Genomic DNA, 20,457 nt, shown 5'->3' with positions numbered 1-20,457 from the left:
CATCTTCATACATCTAAATATAAGAATGTACATTGCTGACAAAACATGTGTTTCCTACCTCTACAGCTTCGTAGTACATGCCCTTTGCTTCATTATCTTGTTTAGCTGACATCAGCCAAGACTTGATTAAGTATTCATAGAAGCTGTCACCAAGTCCTCCAAGAGACACATGATCTATAGAAGGAGAAGCGACACACAATTTGTTCAGGAAGGGTGATAAGGAAATTAATCCGACATTTCATTTGTGCACATGCAAATCTTGCCGTTAAGCATCTTTTCCAAGTGGCTGTTAAGTCCCAGATTCCATTCAGCGTTGTCATTTGATGGATTCACGATTAAATGCTTTATACAATCTTTAGTTTTACCAGAAGATAGTCAATTACATTAGGTCAAGTCTAAAGCTTCTAATGACTTGCAACTAGACAACAATAGGCCAAGTCCTCAAAACTGAGATTTTTTTTAATTATCTTATTTTGCTGATATATGAAGTAAATAATTGGTTTAGCCTCATTCGTGGTAGATGTTAGATAAATATTTTATCCATTATCTGGGTTGCTATTCTGGCTTAAAGGCCCCTTTACACAGGACAATTCAGCAGGTGATTGTCAGGACGGAAGCGTTCCTTCCTGGCAATCGCCTGCTCGTCAGTGAAGGAGACTGCTGCTATTACATTCAGCGAGCTCCTCCACAGTATGGGGAGGAGTAATCGCTAATGCCATCGCTCATCCCCATTGTTTGCCGGCAACAGAGAGTTGTTTAGACGGCAAGCAACGAATTAGGTGCCTGGACAAACAAGCTTATTGTCCGACAAACTAGCGTTTCGCTCGTTCGTCGGGTAATCATTGACACCTTTACACCGCCACATAATAACTAACAAGCGTTTATAGGAAAGCTCATCATTAGCAATTATCTGGCGGTGTAAAGGTGTCACCGATTACCCGATGGACAAGCTAAATATTTGTTGGATTCTAATCCTGTGTAAAGGGGCCTTTAGACCCTTTTGCATTGTATAACTGTTGGGCAGATTATCGGGGACAAGTCTCCATACGAACGTTCATTCGCATTAACCTGCCCATATAAAGGCCCTGCTGCTCACCTGAAACAATTGTTCATGAGGACACCTAAATCATCATTTGTGGGTCAGCAGTCAGGGTGTCTTAATCAGCACTCTGCCGACCAGAAACAATGAATCTGTACTGGGACCAGTGATGGCATTAGCGATCGCTCATCCCCATACAGTGGAGGGGATCACTACATGTAATAGCAGCTTTCCCCTTAACTGACATGCAGGCAATTGACTGGAAGGAACGCCCGCTCCATAGAAGAATAGATGCATTGCAAACCATATAACCTTGGGCTTGTCAGATCTGTGTAGAGTGCAGCATGAAAATTGCGACAAGTTGGATTGCTGTGGAAAACACCCGCAGGAATAGGGGTCATTTATGATTTGCTCATTTTGTTGTGCTGCTGTCATACAGTGTGACATCTATGAGTGTAACATATCTTGGTTGCAATTTGAATTCAAGGGTTAGCCTGTACAAGCCTAGACTTTTGTACATGTGCTTAATTTTGGCATGAATTGGAAGTTTACATGCATCAAAATATTATGTGCTTGCCTTTGGATTACAAACCATCAGTATTACAGGTAGGCTCAATCTATTCCAAATGTTATTGCTTAGAAAAACTACTAATTATAGATGCAAAAATTGCATTTCATACATTACACTGGCAGGATACATGAATTAGGGTTTACAGGCTTTATACATTCAGATAGCATGGTATTATAGGCACTTCCATCAGGGAAAGCAAATACTGATACAAGGGCAGGTGAAAGCACCATTTCCCAGCAGTATGCAGACAAACCACAATATTGTATGCTAGGGATTAGACTAGGTATAAAATACAGATGACCCGGCCCTCGTACGTCTATCATTGAGGAGGGAGAATGTTTCAGGTACAGCTAGATTTGGCCAGGCAGTGGAAAATCTTCAAAGTGTCTTTCAAAATTCTGCAGCATCAAATGGTACAGATTTTGATGAAGAATTTGTTGCCGAAATGCTGTCAAGTTATGTGCTGGTTTCTCATTTATTTCTCATTATGTGCAACATGTACAGCACGCTTGGCCATATCCCTGCTCACAGACAGGATTCTATTAGGTGCAATTCACATAGTTACATGTAGTAGCCTTTTCGATCAGGTTGGATGTGTGGCACTTTATAAGAACACCTCACAATAATGACACCGGAGTCTCTTCTAACATCACAAGGCCAAATGGCATCTTGCAAAAGTGATAAAATGAGTTAATATTTGGCCAAAATACACAAGCTCATATCTTCCCTTAATGTGACAAACATCATGGAGCTAGTGACAAAATACATTAGGCTGGTTATACACATTATGTGTGCATCAGCGAAACCCAGCTGACTGGTAGACTATCTAATATGTATGGGGCCTTCTGACTCTCCCCCAACAGATGTCATGGGAGATAAGGATCAAGCAAGTTAGATTTCAACTATCTGGACATTTGGTTCTCGGGGAGATAAGTCGCTACCAGAGAAGTCTGACGGCGGTTTCGTCCTTGTCTTCCTACTGGGAAAACAAGCTTTACTCATATGAGCTGAGGAGCCATGTGTATGAGGGAATTGTAGCTCTTGACTGACAGCTGACTGACGGCTATCTTATGCATATGACTGGCCTTAGTTAGGCATTGCTGGCATTCTTGATGAGTTCTCAAGAGTATCCAATGAAAGAAAGACTAAACATAGAAACTTTACAAAACAATAAATAACAATTTATTTCCCTTAATGCATAATGCCATACATATACAGCACTAGCGTGCAGAGGATGTATGGAGCGATTCACCAGTTTTTGGTCTCCTTGTCCCTCTCAAAAAATTGAAAAAAAAAGTGATCAAAAGGTCAAATGTACCCAAAAACCCTTAACAATAAAAACTACCGCTCACCCTGCAAAAAAGAAGCCCAAACACAGCTCTGTAGTCGGAGATATTAAAGTTATGGGTGTGAGAATATGGTGATGCAGTGAAATGTATTATTTTTCCAAAGGTTTTTGTTTTTGTATAAGTAAGTAAAACCTAATAAAAACTTCATAAATTTCTGTAATTGTACTGACCAGTAGAATAAGGTCACTGTAAAGCGCACAGTGAATCGTAAAAACACCCCTCAAAAAATGGTAGAATTGTGTTTTATTTTTTTCAATTGCAACCAACAGAACCCAAAATTATTTTCACGATTTTCCATGTTTTGGTAAATTTTATGGTGCCATAAAAAAAAATAAAAAAATGTGAATGAGAAATTTAAAAAGTTGCGGCTACTGGATGGCAGAGAGGAAAAACTAAAATTGGTCGGTTCTTCAAGAGTCACTGTACTTTCACACCATTTCATTTCATATAATACAAAATGGTGTAACTAGCATATTTCTAAATTACTTCATTAAAAAAATATGCCTGCATCCACCTGAAAAAAAAGAAAAAGCTGTAAAATTATGGTCACTAGGGGTCTCACTTCCACCTAAGTTGCAGCCCACTTGTTGTTAGGCAAGATCCGTGTATGGTAACAGAGACTCAGAAGACGGTTCACAGGAAAAGGGGGTGTGAATAATATGGCTGGAATAGACATTAGAGAAGCCTAAACATAACTTTTTGCTTAACAGTTATGATTGCACAGCCATTATGCAAACTTTTTGTGAAAGCTCAGGTACACTCAGGTACACTAAGGAGTTACACTGCTCATTTCATTAGATTTTCATCTTGTCTTTTATTGCAATTAAAACTAAGAAACACATGAACAAATGTATGTGTTCCAGGAGATCACACCTTTCCCCCTCTTCCTTCTCAATGGCACAGGTCAGAAGGTAATACACCGCTGTGTTCTCTGTAGGATTTCTACAAGAATGTCTATGTTGTCTACAGGTTATGCTTTTAATAGGCAGCACAGTGTATGGTAATAGCCTAGGCATTAAGGGTGTATTAGACAGGTTAGTATGAACACTCGTTAGCATTGAGCTACGTGTATAATAGTGTCCCTGATTACCCGATGAATGAGCAAACGCTCGTTTATGGGGGCAATCCTAATCTTTCAACAGGTTTAAGATAATTGCTTGCCGTCAGCAGATCATGCTGTGTAATCAAAATGTGCTGCCGGCAAACAATGATTCAGTATAGGGAGGAGTGATTGTCACGGCCATATTGTTTGACCGTGACGCGGTTGCTGTGCAGACTTGTTGCCGGTGGCAACGTGTTGTCGGTTTGCACGTGCATTTCCCCTTTAAGGTGTGTCTCCCTGCTTTTTGGTGAGTGAAGGGTTAATCTTCTAGCTGGTGGGGATTTAGGTGTGTCCAGGGTGTGGCCACTAGCTTGTCTTTATCTTTGGCTTCCTGGCTGGGGGCAGTGGTACTACAGCCTTGTAGCCTCCTTTCCTGGGTGATTCTGCCCAGTCCTTGAGGGCCACCTTGTTAGACATACTGTCACGGTGGGAAGTGGGGGAAACCCCCCACCGGACAATGTAAGAGGGATAACTGATAGCTGCTTGGCCAAGAAGCCAGGAAAAGGGAAGCAGGTTACCTCCTATATCGTCCCTAATCCTCACCCTAACTCCTCACCGTATGAGCGGACTCCGAAGGTGGGACGGCTCATACCCTGGAAACCTGGGACCCTGAGTCGCCCTGATTATCCCTCAGATTGGAGCAGGGGGAAAATGTCCTGTTCATACAAGACACAGAAGAACAAGAGTCTCTAAAGACCTAATAGCAGAGAAAAGGAGAACCATACACAGCAAGAGGATCGGCAGGTATGAACACAAGACAACACACTTACCTGCTGAAGTCTCCATGACTGGAACCCCTGCACACGTACAGGAGCCCTAACACCAAACAGGATGCCGTACCAAAAAAATCACACAGGTATCCAGCATACCAGACTCCGCCAGGACCCCCATGCTGCAAGGTGCATGGCAGCCCCAGGCAGCGCTGCATACAGGCTAGTGGTTCATCCCTCCAGGAAACCAACCCCCTTCCAGAGGACATAACACACAGGGAAAACGTCTTACATACATGCAGGGACAAACACCAACAACAGCCCAGACATGTAACAGCAATCAAGACGTACAACACACCCTGAACATAAACCCACACCTAACATACAACAAGTGAGGTAGGGTATAAGGAGCATACAAAAGGAAGACAATTTTTGACCAACAAGGTGGCCCTCAAAGACTGGGCAGAATCACCCAGGAAAGGAGCAGAGCTCCAACACCAAACAAGGCTGGAGTACCACTGCCCCCAGCCAGGAAGCCACAGATAAAGACAAGCTAGTGGCCACACCCAAGAAAAACCTAAATCCCCACCAGCTAGAAGATTAACCCCTCGCTCACCAAAAAGCAAGGAGACACACCTTAAAGGGGAAATGCACGTGCAAACTGACAACAACATGTTGCCACCGTCACGGTCAAACAACAATATGGCCCTGACAGTGATGGCATTGGTGATGGATACTCCCCATGCTCTGGAGGAGATCCTGCATGTAATAGCGGTATCCTCCACTGACAAGCAGGGGATTGCCGGGAAAGAACGCTTCCTTCCTGACAACAGCCTGCATAATCTGGCTGACTAATACAACCTTTATCTTGTTGTAATTTGTTAAAATAGTAGGTACTCATTCGAAGAATGTTGAGAAACACTGTATTTTTAGGTGGGAAAGGGTCTCTACTTAACTTTCATACGATCATTCAAGAGAGAGATCAGTTTTTGGGGAAAAAAAACTGCTACATGGGAAAAACTGGCATAGATCATTTACATTGAAATCAATACTTTTCCACATATAGGGGCACATTTAAGAGACAGGCACCATGCCTTGTAGGGCTAGATCAGCTGAACACGATGCTATCTTTCACTTAGCAATCCATTGCTTCATTCTAGAAAAAAAAACACTTTTCTATATGCAAATGAACAGTTAAGTGCACCGAGGGATGGGTCAAGTCACTCTATTAACCCCTGCTCCTCTTGTTTCCTCTCCTTCTTAATTGTTAGGGTGAGGTTCCTGCATAGTCATCTCGCCTGGCTCTGTGACTCAGAAAGGAGAGGGAGGGGCTTGCAGAAGAAGCAGGAGGAGCAAGGGTGCACAGAGTGGCTTGGGACCGTTCCTTGGTGCACTTAACTGCTCATTTGCATATGGTTTTATTTTTCTCCAGATTGAAGCAACAGATCACTAAGTGAAAGGTGTCATTAGATTACTGGTAACAGATTCCCTTTAACTGGGCTTATATTTTTGTACATACGTTGGACCCAGCTCCCACTGACAGGGCTGAAATAATTAGGATACAATCCATGAGGTTTCTCCATTTTTTTCAATATTCTCCTGATGGTGTTCACCTATTGGAAATAAATTAACAGTGTTTAATAATGATTTTCTTTTCACTTTCTGCTCGAATTATGTAATGAAAATAGGGCACACAATCATTTCAACTGATGTTGATGCTGAATAAGTTTATGACCTCGGTGGGAATACATGTAGAGTTGTACATCTGGTATTATAAGGTGACTACCATTATAACCAGGAATAAGCTCACCTCTACTAAAGCCAACTAAATAAAGGATGTCAGCAAGAAATTATGGGAAGAATTTGAAAACTGGAGGATAAGTGGTAAAAATATAGGAACTTACTTTATGGGAATTACGAATAAGATCTTTTAAAATAATCATCCAAATGATAATAGAGGGAATAATATGTGGAACTGTATAATGTGGAAGTCTATAGGGATTGGGAATATAGGAATATATATCTATGGCATGATGACAGAATATTATAATTTTAGTATAATTGGGACAAATTTAACATGAAGACTAATAGAGCCAGTTATAGGATATTTTATTAATAATTTCTGGTAGATTACATAATATAGATGTTGAACAATAGTATGTCTAGATACATTATAATAGAGTAATAACTAAAGGATCTAAGCTTAGATTACCTGGGTTAAGTTAAATGCTAGTCTATTATCCCTAAGTATAAATTTCATAATAGCCATTTACATCTCTGAGACAAAAATGCATTAAAGAAAAAAAAGAAAAACTCCCCTATAACACTTTATTACCAACTTCCATAATAGTGTAGTAGATATATAGGAGAGAAAACGTACTCTGGTGTATATAATTTTAATACAGGTACAACAATTACTTTACGGCCAACAAAATGTAGGCATATTAGTAGCTATATAGCACTAATGCATTTTGATTCTACTATTCCCACTCCCATATATAATCCTACATTTGTACCTTATATAGTAATAACCTGTAATAATCACGTAATTTTGGTAATAGCACAATCTCTTCCCATACTGTTTAAAATAATAGATAAATCAGAAATGATATCATAAAATTGATTAATACAATTACATCTACATCTAGACGCAAGCGCAGGGATGACTTGTAAGTAGAGGAAATATTCTAAGTTCTACCGCATGCGCAGTAAAGAGAAGCGATGAGGGAGAAAATGATTACCTAAGTCATGCGCAGATGACTTGTAAGTAGAGGAAATATAAGTTTCACCGCATGCGCAGTGAAGAGAAGCGATGAAGGAGAAAACTATTACCGAAGTCATGCGCAGATGGATGAGCGTAGGAATATGTCGCCACCTATCCCAACGGGAAAGGTAAGTATACCAATTTTCATTGGATTCCTCCCTAGCAATCAAACGAGTAATGAAGAAATATTGGATAAGGGAAGAGGAAAACCCGCCCACCAGACATAAATAGAATGAACTGACAATGCTTGTGTTTGCTATTGCTCCATTACCCCTGAGGACGCCACGTTTAGTGGTGACACATGTAGGGGGAGCGATGTGTTCAATGTTTTTCAATTAGATTCTGACCTTGTGTTTAATAGCGCAGCGACATGGTGTTACTGCAGGCACCTTAGTCTAAGTGCTTATGCGAAATATATTACAGCTAGGGAGGTATAGTGAGCGTAATCAGGCACTCAGTGATGGTACTACTATAAAAGGAAGGAGTGATAACATACACCAGAAAACATACATAGGAGCGCTGAATTATTCACTATATTGATATAATTACCCATTAAGTATACTGCAGCAAATGATACGCTGAGAGTCAAAGCTGCAATAAACGCACATATAACAACAGAGTGTATACAATAAATTATTGACATGGCTGCAGTATAAGAGGTTATAAGCGATATGAAATCAATATCTCATTGAATCTCCCTAGATAAATCATTATCAGTGATATAGGCTCACAGTTAATACTGAGAACTAGAGAAATACTATAATTACTTGATATAAACACAGGGTAATTTTCAACTTTTAATCATTGTGTTGTTTTGGGTAGTTTATTTTAAGAGTCAAGAATAAATGTTACATTTTATTAGAATGGCCAAAAACAGGTATTAGATGGCCTCGGGCCATTAGACCTTTCATTAATGTCAAACCTGGGCCTGGCAGGGTCTTTTGTGGTAACGATAAAGTTTATGATCTCAGACACATTTCTTTACAAAATATGAAATTGTGGCAGTTTTACCTTCTCAATAAATACTGGGTCTCCAGATAATTCACTCAGCTTCAAAAATTCTAAGTGCAAGGTTCCAAATTCAGCTAAAATGCTGCTCCCAGCAGATGCCCATCCCCAGCTCCAGTTCAAACCACTGAAAAAATGTTTTAAAAAAATACTCATTAGTTACATTATAACAGAAGCTATACCAGTGTACAGGAAAAATGCCTTCAATGTCTAAGCCATGTACAGATATAATGTACAGTACAGACCAAAAGTTTGGACACACCTTCTCATTCAAAGAGTTTTCTTTATTTTCATGACTATGGAAATTGTAGATTCACACTGAAGGCATCAAAACTATGAATTAACACATGTGGAATTATATACATAACAAAAAAGTGTGAAACAACTGAAAATGTGTCATATTCTAGGTTCTTCAAAGTAGCCACCTTTTGCTTTGATTACTGCTTTGCACACTCTTGGCATTCTCTTGATGAGCTTCAAGAGGTAGTCACCTGAAACGGTTTTCACTTCACAGGTGTGCCCTGTCAGGTTTAATAAGTGGGATTTCTTGCCTTATAAATGGGGTTGGGACCATCAGTTGCGTTGAGGAGAAGTCAGGCGGATACACAGCTGATAGTCCTACTAAATAGACTGTTAGAATTTGTATTATGGCAAGAAAAAAGCAGCTAAGTAAAGAAAAACGAGTGGCCATCATTACTTTAAGAAATTAAGGTCAGTCAGTCAGTCTGAAAAATTGAGAAAACTTTGAACATAAGGGCTATTTGACCATGAAGGAGAGTGATGGGGTGCTGCGCCAGATGACCTGGCCTCCACAGTCACCGGACCTGAACCCAATCGAGATAGTTTGGGTTGAGCTGGACAGCAGAGTGAAGGCAAAAGGGCCAACAAGTGCTAAGCATCTCTGGGAACTCCTTCAAGACTGTTGGAAGACCATTTCAGGTGACTACCTCTTGAAGCTCATCAAGAGAATGCCAAGAGTGTGCAAAGCAGTAATCAAAGCAAAAGGTGGCTACTTTGAAGAACCTAGAATATGACATCTTTTCAGTTGTTTCACACTTTTTTGTTATGTATATAATTCCACATGGTTTAATTCATAGTTTTGATACCTTCATAGTCATGAAAATAAAGAAAACTCTTTGAATGAGAAGGTGTGTCCAAACTTTTGGCCTGTACTGTATATTGTAAGCTCTTGTGAGTAGAGCCCTCACTCCTAGTGTTTTATTCGTTTATTACCCTGCAATTTTGTGATGTCTTTTGATTTGTACAGAATTGTAAAGCGCTGTGGAATATGGTGGCACCATATAAATAAAGATAATTTCTATTATTATATAAAGGCTCAGTAGCATTGTTAGTTTTTCCAGTATCCAATTACAATACAATGCCTGGTACAATGCTTATGAAAAGTCTTCAAACCCTTTTACTTTTTTCACATTTTGCTAAAATCAAACAAAATTCAAGTTTTCCCCAATCTACCTGCACTCAATACCCTATAATGAGAAAGCGAAAACTGTAATTTTAGAAATGTTTGCAAATATAAGTATTCAGACCCTTTGTTATGACACTTGACATTTAGCTTTGGGGGCCTCCTATTTCTCTTGTTCATCTTTGAGATGTTTCTACACCTTCCCTGGAGTACACCTGTGGTAAGTTCAGTTGATTGGCTATAATTTGGACACACCCTATCTATATAAGGTCTCATAGCTGAAAATGCATATCAGAGCAAAAGCAAAGCTTTTTTAGACCTCAGAGATAGCATTGTGTGGAGGCAAAGTTCTGGAGAAAGGTACAAAAAAAAAATGCTCCACTGAAAACAAGGAACAACCACTTAGGTAGTCAGGTATGCGTTTCATATACATCATCCAAAAGGTCAGGGGTTGCATTAGTGGATTCCGGGCCCGCTGCTAATTCTATTGATTATGATTTTGCCTTGTAATTGGGTATTCCCTTGTGTTCTCTCTCAGAATCCATACATGTCACAGTGGTTAATTCCACTCCCTTGGTACCAGGTTTGGTGGAATTCTGTACAGTACACCTAGGATTTCCATGACCATTTGTGTAATACACAATGAGATTTGTTCGTTATCTGTAATGAAAAATGTACTTTCCACCATTATTCTAGGGTTACCTTGGCTCCAGCAGCACAATTCAGTAATTAACTAGACCTCCTGTGAACTGGAGAAACGGGGAACCAGTTGTGCTGTTACTTGTCTTTCTATGTTCCAAGCTTGTCTCACGTTAAAGGTTGAACACCTCCCATTAGGGATTTTGCTAATGTCTTTGCCAAGAGTGACTCAGACTCTCACGGCACACAAACCCTATGATTGTGCTATTGATTTGATACCTGGGTCTAGGTATCCTAAAGGGTGAATTTATCATCTGTCTGGCCCTGAATGTCAGTCCATGAGCGAGTATATACAGGAAAGCTTGAAAAAAAGGACATATCAGACCATCAGTATCCCTTATGGGAGCAAGGTTTTTCTTTATTAGTAAGAAAGAGGGGGATCTGACATCGTATATCAATTATAGGGAATTGCGTAAGATCACGGGTAAAAAATCAATAGCCATTGCCGTTAATTCCAGATTTATTCAGTCAACTTCTGGATGGTATAACCTGATTTGTAATAAAGAGGGGGATGAATGGAAGACAGCATTTAACACCTCTGAGGGTAACTTCAAGTATCTAGTAATGCTATTTGGGATGAGCAATGCTCCTACAGTGTTTCAAAATCTGGTGAATGACATCTTCAGGGAATTTATTGGGACATTTTTAGTAGTGTATTTGAATGATATACTAGTTTACTCTCCAGACTGGCAATCCCATGTGAACCATGTTAGAACAGTCCTACAAATTCTCTGTGAAAATTATCTGTATGTAAAAGGAGAGAAGTGTCTCTCTGGAATTCAAGAGGTATCTTTTTTGGGTTACATCCTCACCCCTTCGGGCTTTTAAAATGGATTCCACCAAGGTACAGACTATTATAAATTAGGTTCGACCCTCTTTTCTAAAAATGTTACAGTGTTTTGGGGGATTTGCAAACTATTATCGCAAGTCTACTAAAAAAAATTCTGCTTTTGCCAAACGGATTACGGACATGACTAGGAAAGGGACAGATTTAAACCTTTGGTGGCCAGAAGCCATTGAGGCATTTGAATCCCTGAATTTTTTTTTTTTATTGGGGCCCTTGTTTTGGTTCAACCAGACCTCTTCACTTATCCAGCTTAGTCCTTGTGCTCCCCCACCCCCGCAAATGTTATGATGTGAATTATTGTAAGCTCCTTGCAATTAAGTGGACCTATAAAGAATGGCATTACTTTTTGGAGGGAGCTCAAGATCAGGTAACTGATTACTGACCACAAAAATATAATGTTCTTGGAGTCGGTTAAATCCTAGAAAGCTCAGATGGGCACTATTTTTCACACGTTTTAATTTTATCACTTTTAGGCCAGAAACAAAGAATACTAAAGTAGATGCTTTAACTAGAAGCTTTTGCACCATTCACCCTCCAGAGGTACATTTAGACCCTATACTACCATTGTTATCGTTATTGCATTGCTTTCTTCTGATCCGACGGTGGAGATCAGAGGAAAACAAGACCTGGCTCCTAAGAACTATCCAGAGGGTAAATTATTTGTTCCAGTTTAATTCTATCTTTGTCTTCTGGGTGAGTGTCATGTCTCTGTACTCAATGGGCCTCCCTGTTCATTGACCATATTGCCCACCTGCATGGTATCCCAGAAAATATTGTTTCAGATAGAGGTGTACAATTTGTTTCCAGATTCTAGAGCGCTTTCTGTAAGTTAGGGATTTCCTTGTTATTTTCTTTGACCTTTCACCTCGAGACTAATAGGCAAACTGAGCATTTGAATCAATCCCTAGAACAGTATTTGAGGTGCTACATTTCAGATAATCAATCTGGGTGGCTTATATTGTGCTTCCAAAGTATGTAATCAATAACCATATTAATTCCCACCTTAATACATTTTTTTTCTGCAACTATGGTTTTCATACGCGGTGTGAGTCGCTTTCGTCTGCAGCCTCTGACATTCCGGAAGTAGATATGGTCGGAAAGGAACTTTGCACAGGCGTGTTAACGTCACAGGTCGCATTTACTGCAATACTGACTTCTGTATACCAAACCTCAAATTTGTACCCTGACTCAGCCTTCTGCCTGACCCTTTGTACTTGATGAGCTATCCTGGTTTTGGCCCCTGGCTACCCCTATTTTCGCTTCGCTGTTTCTGTTTAGATTTGGACTTCCCTGGTATAGACCTTGGCTTGGTACAGTTCTGTTTTTTGTGGTCTGATTTCTGTGCTGTTCTGTCACTAGCTATTTATTATTAGTTTCCCTGAACTCCCTTCCCTAATTTGGACCCGCACTTATTTAGTAGGGACTGCCATCCAGTTGTGAGCAGCCGTTTAGGGTGGATTGTGCAAATAGGTGGGGACAGCGCTAGGCAGAAGTTTAGGGATCACTGGTCCCTATTAGTGATGAGCGGCAGGGGCAATATTCGAATTTGCAATATTTCGTGAATAATTGGGCGAATATTCATCATAGAATTTGCGATTATTTTCTTGATTGCGAAAATCGGCAATGTAATATGCGCGTATTGCGTGCGCAATACAGGCGTGGGTCACTGTTGCTACATTTTTCAAGCTGCTAGAAGTTTCCTGAGACTGGAGAAAATGCTTGGCACGGCAGAACATCACAATAGCTTTATATGCAGATAGAGTGCTGCAATATTTTTGTAATTGCGCAAATCAGCAATTAATGATGCGCATATTTTTGTGCAATATGTGCAACTTCACATTTTAGCAGGTCTGACTACATATTACTGATTGTTGCACTAAGTATTGTTGTGAACTTGTGACATCACAGCACTATGTATGTAGCATGTATGTATGGACAGCAGAATCAGCTACACTATATCACAATCTAACCTACACTGACTATCTCCCACTAACTATCTGTAATATATATATATATATATATATATATATATATATAAAAATAAAAAACACTATCTCATGTAATTAAACAGTAAAGCAAAGAACACAGCAATGACACTGCTGTCTCACTCAGAACTCCATAAAACTGCAGAAAATGGCTGCTGGGGAAGTTCTTGTATAGTAAGGGATAGGCAACTTTCCTATTGGTTGCTAGGGATGTTGCTAAGCTCAGACAAAGACATTGCAGCCTTCTCATGGGCCCACAAGCAAGAAAGGGAGGTTACTGATGAAAAAAAAAAAAAAAGGATATTTGAGAATACGAATATATAGCACTATATTCTACATCTTCGCAAATTCTCAAAGTGGCGATATTCGCGATTAAAATTTGCGATTCGAATATTCGTGTCCAACACTAGTCCCTATTGTGACAAGCCCAGTCAGGGTCCTGACTAGAACCCAATTGTACATCTCTGAGGGACATCTGAGCTTGGAGGATCTGCAGAGAAGAATGACAGAAAATCTCCATATCCAAACCAAACCTTGTGGCATCATACCTAAGAAGACTGGAGGCTGTAATCTCTGCCAAAGGTGCTTCAACTAAGTACTTTTCAAGAAATAAGCAAAGATTTCGAACATTCTGTTGTCACCTTGTCATTATGGAGTATTTAGTGCAGATTGATGGGCAAAAACTGGATTTAAAAAAAAAAAAATCTAGAACGTTGCAACATAGCAAAATGTGAAAAAAGTGAAAGGATCTGAAGACTTTCCAATTGCATTGTATATAGACTGTACCTCACAAAAATAAAAATCAGCAGAGCAAACACATTGAACCAGAAAGGAATGCTGGGAGAATTGCTAATACAGTTTTGGATTATAATACAGGTTAAATCCAGGACTAATACAGCTCTATTATCTCTTGGTTTGGGCATTCCGTTCATGGTATTTTTGGATTTCCCGATGTATACCTCCAATGGAAGGCTGCAACATGTGAATGTATGCTGCTGTATAAATATATGGTAACATAAGGGACCCAATGCTAAAAAAGAAAACAACTATGCCAGCTCATACCGACATGGCACATGCCACGTTGGTATATACCAGGTAGATGGGGGCCTATGGATACTTTTGACAGTTACATCATACTCTCTCCTATTGCATACAATGAACTTACTTCAGAAACAAAGCGTGAATAAAGCCTAAGGCTGCATTACAATCTGCCATTCAGATTCTGTAAAAAATGCATGGATAAAATACCACTGCATGCAGCATTATTTTCTCCAGCAAAATGATGGACACCATAACTGCTACACGAAGGAAACCCCTTTATAGTCAGTAGGATCTGTCAGGTGCCATTGGTGACAGATCCAGTCCTGCAGTTGTTTCATTTTTCTATTTCTTGAGTGGAACAGCCAAATGGAAATGACAGAACAGATGTGAATGTAGCCTAACTCAACTTTTTCTGTAGATTAACTCCATATATCAACCGTAAAATGAATGTCCATTATAAATCATTAAAAAGCTTCAATATAACTTTCAGGGGGAAAAAACTAATTTTAAAATAAACATTAAAGAGAGAATTTGTAAAGTGTGGTTATTTCTAGAGAAGTCCTAAGTGCAAATTTATTTTTTATACTTTGGGTTAGAAGAGAATAAAGACATTAGGAGAAATACAGATGGGGCGACACATGAAGTAGTTATTAGATCTTTCACTGATTAAATGTTTCAATAATCTTTAAGCTGAAATTATCTTGTCAAGGAAAGGATACTAGTAGTGACAGCAAATTACACATTTGAGCATTGAGTCATAACCAGGATCATTGTTTCTTCTCCTTCTTCAAGTGCTTTAGGAAAGACATCGTGCCTATTACAAACCATTTTATCATTTTTTAGTATGTGCTCTCCCAGCGCTGCTCTGTAAGTACCTCAACAATTTCTCAAAAACTATGTTAAGAATGTCTGAGGTGGGAATTGTGAATGTGGAATCGCCCTCTCAGTTTTGGCAGTGTTTAGAATGATGTCTAATAACTATTATTTAAAGAAATGGAAAATGCTTTTTATAGTAGAGCAGCAGAGATTACATAAAGTCTTGTTTGGCTAGGCTTTTTATGGTCCATGCATTGACTCCGTATATATTTATACATGCACATAAAAAATACTTTAATGCTAACTAAAACCAAATATGAATACAAATGACTTCGGGGTCCAATATCAAATATAAATGGCAGTGGATCCCAATAATAAGGTGCACATAATCCAAAGTCAATCCATATTGCCATAAATAATGCAACCTACAATGAAGTACACTTTCACTTTAAAGAATCAAAAGAAACCGTGCAGAGACTGTGGCATATGAATTATGCCGCTATAATGCTCGGAGTGTCAGTAACAAGCATTCTACATCTGCACATCTCCGTCCTTCTAACACCATAAATACTGCATGGGAAGAATGCAACACTTTCTAATGGGGTGAAAATAACTAGTGATAAATAAGCCCACTAATCATTAAGATCGTGGCACACTTCGAACCACGTTTCACGTATATCGCTTTGTCTGGATACTCCTCCCTCCTGATGAAGTGACAAGGGTATGGCATTAGAAGTTTTTCACGGTTCCCATTTAGTAATTATGGTGTTACAAGGACGTATAGATGTAGTATGCTTGTTACTGACACTGAGCATTATAGCGGCATAATTCATACACCACACTCCCTGAACAGTTATTTTTTTTATTATTTAAAGTGTGCAACATAGCAAGGGGTTTTGTTTTGGAAGGCAGGTGTTTTCCTCCCAACATGGGCGGCTGGGCTGATTTCCAGCCAGGTGAGACCAAATACCGGACTGGAGTTTAAAGGGGTTCTGCAGTTTGTTTAAACTGATTATCTATCCTCTGGATAGATCATCTGATCGGCGGGGGTCCGACACCCCCTCCAGCAGCACCGCGGCCTTCTCACTGTTTACCGCTGGCCCAGTGATGTCACGACTAGTATCAATGGCCTGGGCGGGGCTAAGCTCCGTTCACTTGTATGGCTCTGATGAGCCGAAGTTATTGCTTCGCGAAGTCTCACAAGACTTCGGGCAATTACTTATTAAATTAATTTGTACTTTAAAAACCATTTCCCGAACTTGGGTTCAGTTCCAAGGTAGCACTTAGAACCGAACCCGAGTTCGGGAAATGTTTTTTTACAGTACAAATTAATTTATGAAGTTATTGTGCGAAGTCTCTTGAGACTTCGCAAAGCAATAACTTTGGCTCATAGGAGCCAATACATTCTAATACTGTACGGAGCTCCTGCTCCATACAGTATTAGAACAAGGTTTTATGCGAATCAACTTTGGATGTTTCATCCAAAGTCGATTCGCTCATCCCTAGTTGTATTATTTATGGCAGTATGGATTGAATTTGGATTATGTGCACCTTATTGTTGGGCTCAACTGGCATTTGCATTTGATATTGGATCCTGAAGTCATTTGTATTCATATCTGGTTTATGTTAACATTAAATAAAACATTTTGTATGGGTATATATAAAGCCCCTGGTTTCTATTGTTTTGATATTGTAATTTGAGCTATCCTGGGTAATGGATTGGCAGTTACATGGTTACAAAAGGACTTTATAGGAGTTTATAGACCCACTTTGCCATAAGAAATGCTGTCCCTATAGGTGTGCTGCCAAATGGTGCCTCCATTTAGCACCATATTCTCCTTGGTAAGCTATGCTTCTAGGGAAGACTATCTCCATAACATTGTATGCACTGAAGCAAGCCACATTTATTTATTTTGGGGGTTACTGATTCTCTAAGAATCTAAGAGAAAGAAAACCTGTATGTCCCTCCCTATAGAAAATACACAGACACACAGACAATGTTGTCCCATAGCCAAATATGGGTGCCACATTATATGTATGTATGGACCTTAATAATCCATCGAACAGATAGCCTATAATATATACAGTGTCCCTCAAGATTAATTAGTTCCAGATTGACCATTGTATGTTAAAACCATTATAACTTGAGTAATTGGTTCCAAAGCCTCAAAATGCCATCCAAGATAAGAGAACATGAAGATTTAAGAAAAAAAAGCAGATAATTAAAGGGAACCTGTCTTCAACTTTATGCTGCCCATGCTAAAGGGGAGTTGATTTCAGCGGTCTGTCATTTAAAAGTTAAGAGTAAGTTGTTGCCGAGAACCAACTTCACAATCATTGCAGACTGGGCCTGGAAAAGAGTCACGGCCACCTGAGAAGAGTCCTGGTTATTCATGAATTCCTGGTCTCCCTGCCCACCTGCTGATGACTGACAGTCTTCTATCCAGTTTTCTCCCTTTCTCTCTAGGAGAGAACTGCCACTCATCAGCAGATGGGCAGGGAGAGCAGGAGATCATGAATAACCAGGACTCTTCTCAGGTAGATTTGACTCTTTTCAAGGCCTGTTGTTGCAATCCTACAGGCTCACCTGAGTCAGAGGACAGCTGGCTGGAGGTGGGAGCCCAGTGGCAAGGACCGCAGGCAGGTTGTAGTTGCAGGAAGTCAGGCAGAGGCGTAATCGGTTGGCAGGCGGTGGGTCAGGGCAGGCGGCAGTGAGCATGGTCAGACAATCCGGATCAGGAACGGTGGTAGCAGTTCAGTTGGTAGGGACAAGCAGAAGAGTAGTCGGGGACAATTCCGAGGTCGGCAGCAGTAGAGTTGGTAGCAGTAGCAACAGAGGAACAGCGGTAGATGCAGCAGGATCAAGTCCAGAAGAACAATAACCAGCAGGGATCTGGTGCAAGAGGCTGGGCTTATAAAGAGGAAGTAGCAGGTGCAAGGAATCACAGAGATTAACAAGGCAAGGCTGGAACAAGGTAGATCAAAGAGTTCAGTAGAAGGAAAAGTCCAGAAGGGTTGGTAGTCTAGTGGCTAGAGCTACCACCTGGGACATGGCCGGTCATGGGTTTGAATCCTGACAGTACTCCCCCCCCCTCCAAGGTGACCTCTGGGCACCGCAGATGATGGTTTATCTGGATTTCTTTGGTGGAAAGCTTTTACCAGTCTGGGGGCATGGACATTTTCCTCCGGCTCCTAGGAGTTAGCCTCGGGGGAATAGCCCTTCCACCCAACTAGATACTGCAGCCTTCCACGGTGGAGTCTAGAGTCAAGGATCTTGGCCACAATGTATTCCTCCTGGTCTTGTACTCTTACCGGAGGAGGAGGAGGGGGGTGGCGGCCTGGGAAAGTGTTCTCAACATGTGGTTTCAGGAGAGAGCAGTGGAAAACCGGGTGCACTCGGATGGAGTCGGGAAGGTCGAGTCGGAAGGTGACTTCGTTGATTCGAGACGTGATCTGGAAAGGACCCATGTATTTTTGGCCCAACTTCCGGAAGGGAACCTTTGGGCTTAGGTTTCTGGTGGAGAGCCACACCTTGTCTCCTACCTGGAATTCCGGAGCGGGTTTGCGGTGTTTATTCGCTGCCTGCTTGAAGCGGCTCTGGGCTTGATGTAAATTGTCCCGAATATTTTCCTGTGCCTGTTGTAGACTTGCAAGACGTTCAGCCACAGCTGGGACTGTGGTGCAAATGGGCAAATGAGGGATGAAGGTTGGGTGTAGGCCGGTGTTAGCGTAGAACGGGCTGTATTAGGTAGAACTGTGCTCCGCATTGTTATAGGCGAACTCGGCCGTAGAGAGGTGGTCCAGCCAGTCGTCCCTCTGATGGGTGATGAAACAGCGCAAATACTGCTCGAGGATTTGATTCGTTCTCTCGGTCTGCCCATTGGATTGGGGGTGGAACGCAGAAGACAGGTTCACCTTGATCCCAAGGGCTTGACAGAAGTTTCTCCAGAACCTGGAAGTCAACTGTACTCCACGATCCGAAACTACATCGTCCGGGGCCCTATGTAGCCTAAAAACCTCTCGGTGTACCAGATCGGCCGTCTGTTTGGCGGTAGGTAGGCCCTTGCAGGGGATGAAGTGGGCCATTTTGGTGAGACGGTCGACGACGACCAGAACGGTGTTCATACCCTTGGAGGGAGGAAGGTCCACAATAAAGTCCATGGAGATTGAACCCCAGGGGCGGGAGGGAACCGGGAGTGGACATAGCAAGCCCATGGGGGAGGAGCGGGGGGGTCTTGTTGTGGGCGCACGTCGTACATGAGGAGACAAACCTCTCGGTATCTTTTCTGTAAGTTGGCCACCAGAAGAAACAGGAGAGGAGCTCCTGGGTCCTTCTGATACCCAGATGGCCGGCCGGTTTGGAATCGTGGTTGAGTTTAAGTACGTCAAGTCGTGCAGATTCTGGTACGTACAACTGCTGATCCCGGTACAACCAGTAGCCACCCTTGAGAGTAAGGTTTACAGCTCCAGGTGGGTAGGTGAGGAGGTGATTGTTCTCATACCCTTCCTTGAGGGAACCCAGGAGTTCCCTCAAGTAGGTGGCTCCTAGGATGCTTCTGTCGGGAAGGATACCGGCCGGAGCCTCATTGATCTGAGAGGGTTCAGAGAACATCCTTGAGAGAGCATCCGCTTTGCCGTTCTTTGACCCAGGGCGATAGGAGATAATAAAATTGAATCTGGAGAAAAACAGACTCCATCTGGCCTGTCTGGCGGTGAGTCTCTTGGCGCTGCGGATAAACTCTAGGCTCCGGTGGTCGGTGTATACAGAGATGGGATTGTGGGCCCCCTCCAGCAAGTGTCTCCACTCGGTGAAAGCGTCCTTGATTGCTAGCAGTTCCTTATTCCCGATGTCGTAATTCCGTTCAGCGGGGGAGAAGAAAGCGCAAGGTTGTAGGAGCATCTTTCCCCTGAACGTTGAGACAGAATTGCGCCCACCGCAGCGTTGGAGGCGTCCACCTCGACCGTAAATGGTAATTCAGGGTTTGGGTGGGCCAGGATCGGGGCAGAGGTGAAGAGGGACTTCAGTTTAGCAAAGGCCTCCTGTGCCTCCGGAGTCCACACGAAGGGGACAGTCTTTTTTGTTAGTTGAGTGATTGGGGCGAT

General features: G+C 41.4%; 1 protein-coding gene across 1 annotated transcript in view; it reads right to left on the bottom strand.

Annotated features, from left to right (window-relative positions):
- LOC122931860 (mannosyl-oligosaccharide 1,2-alpha-mannosidase IA-like) overlaps nt 1-20,457 on the bottom strand; it is a 140,874-nt gene that overhangs the window by 53,012 nt on the left and 67,405 nt on the right. The window contains exons 7-9 of the mRNA XM_044285915.1: nt 8,547-8,670; nt 6,291-6,384; nt 59-174 (exon numbers count right to left, since the gene is read on the bottom strand). Coding sequence (XP_044141850.1) covers nt 59-174; nt 6,291-6,384; nt 8,547-8,670 — 334 coding nt within the window. The remainder of the gene's footprint in view (nt 1-58; nt 175-6,290; nt 6,385-8,546; nt 8,671-20,457) is intronic.

The sequence above is a fragment of the Bufo gargarizans genome, chromosome 3 (assembly GCF_014858855.1).
Source record: "Bufo gargarizans isolate SCDJY-AF-19 chromosome 3, ASM1485885v1, whole genome shotgun sequence".
Lineage (NCBI taxonomy): Eukaryota > Metazoa > Chordata > Amphibia > Anura > Bufonidae > Bufo > Bufo gargarizans.
Note: the sequence above shows the minus strand (reverse complement) of the source record. Positions and strands in the feature narration are given on the sequence as shown.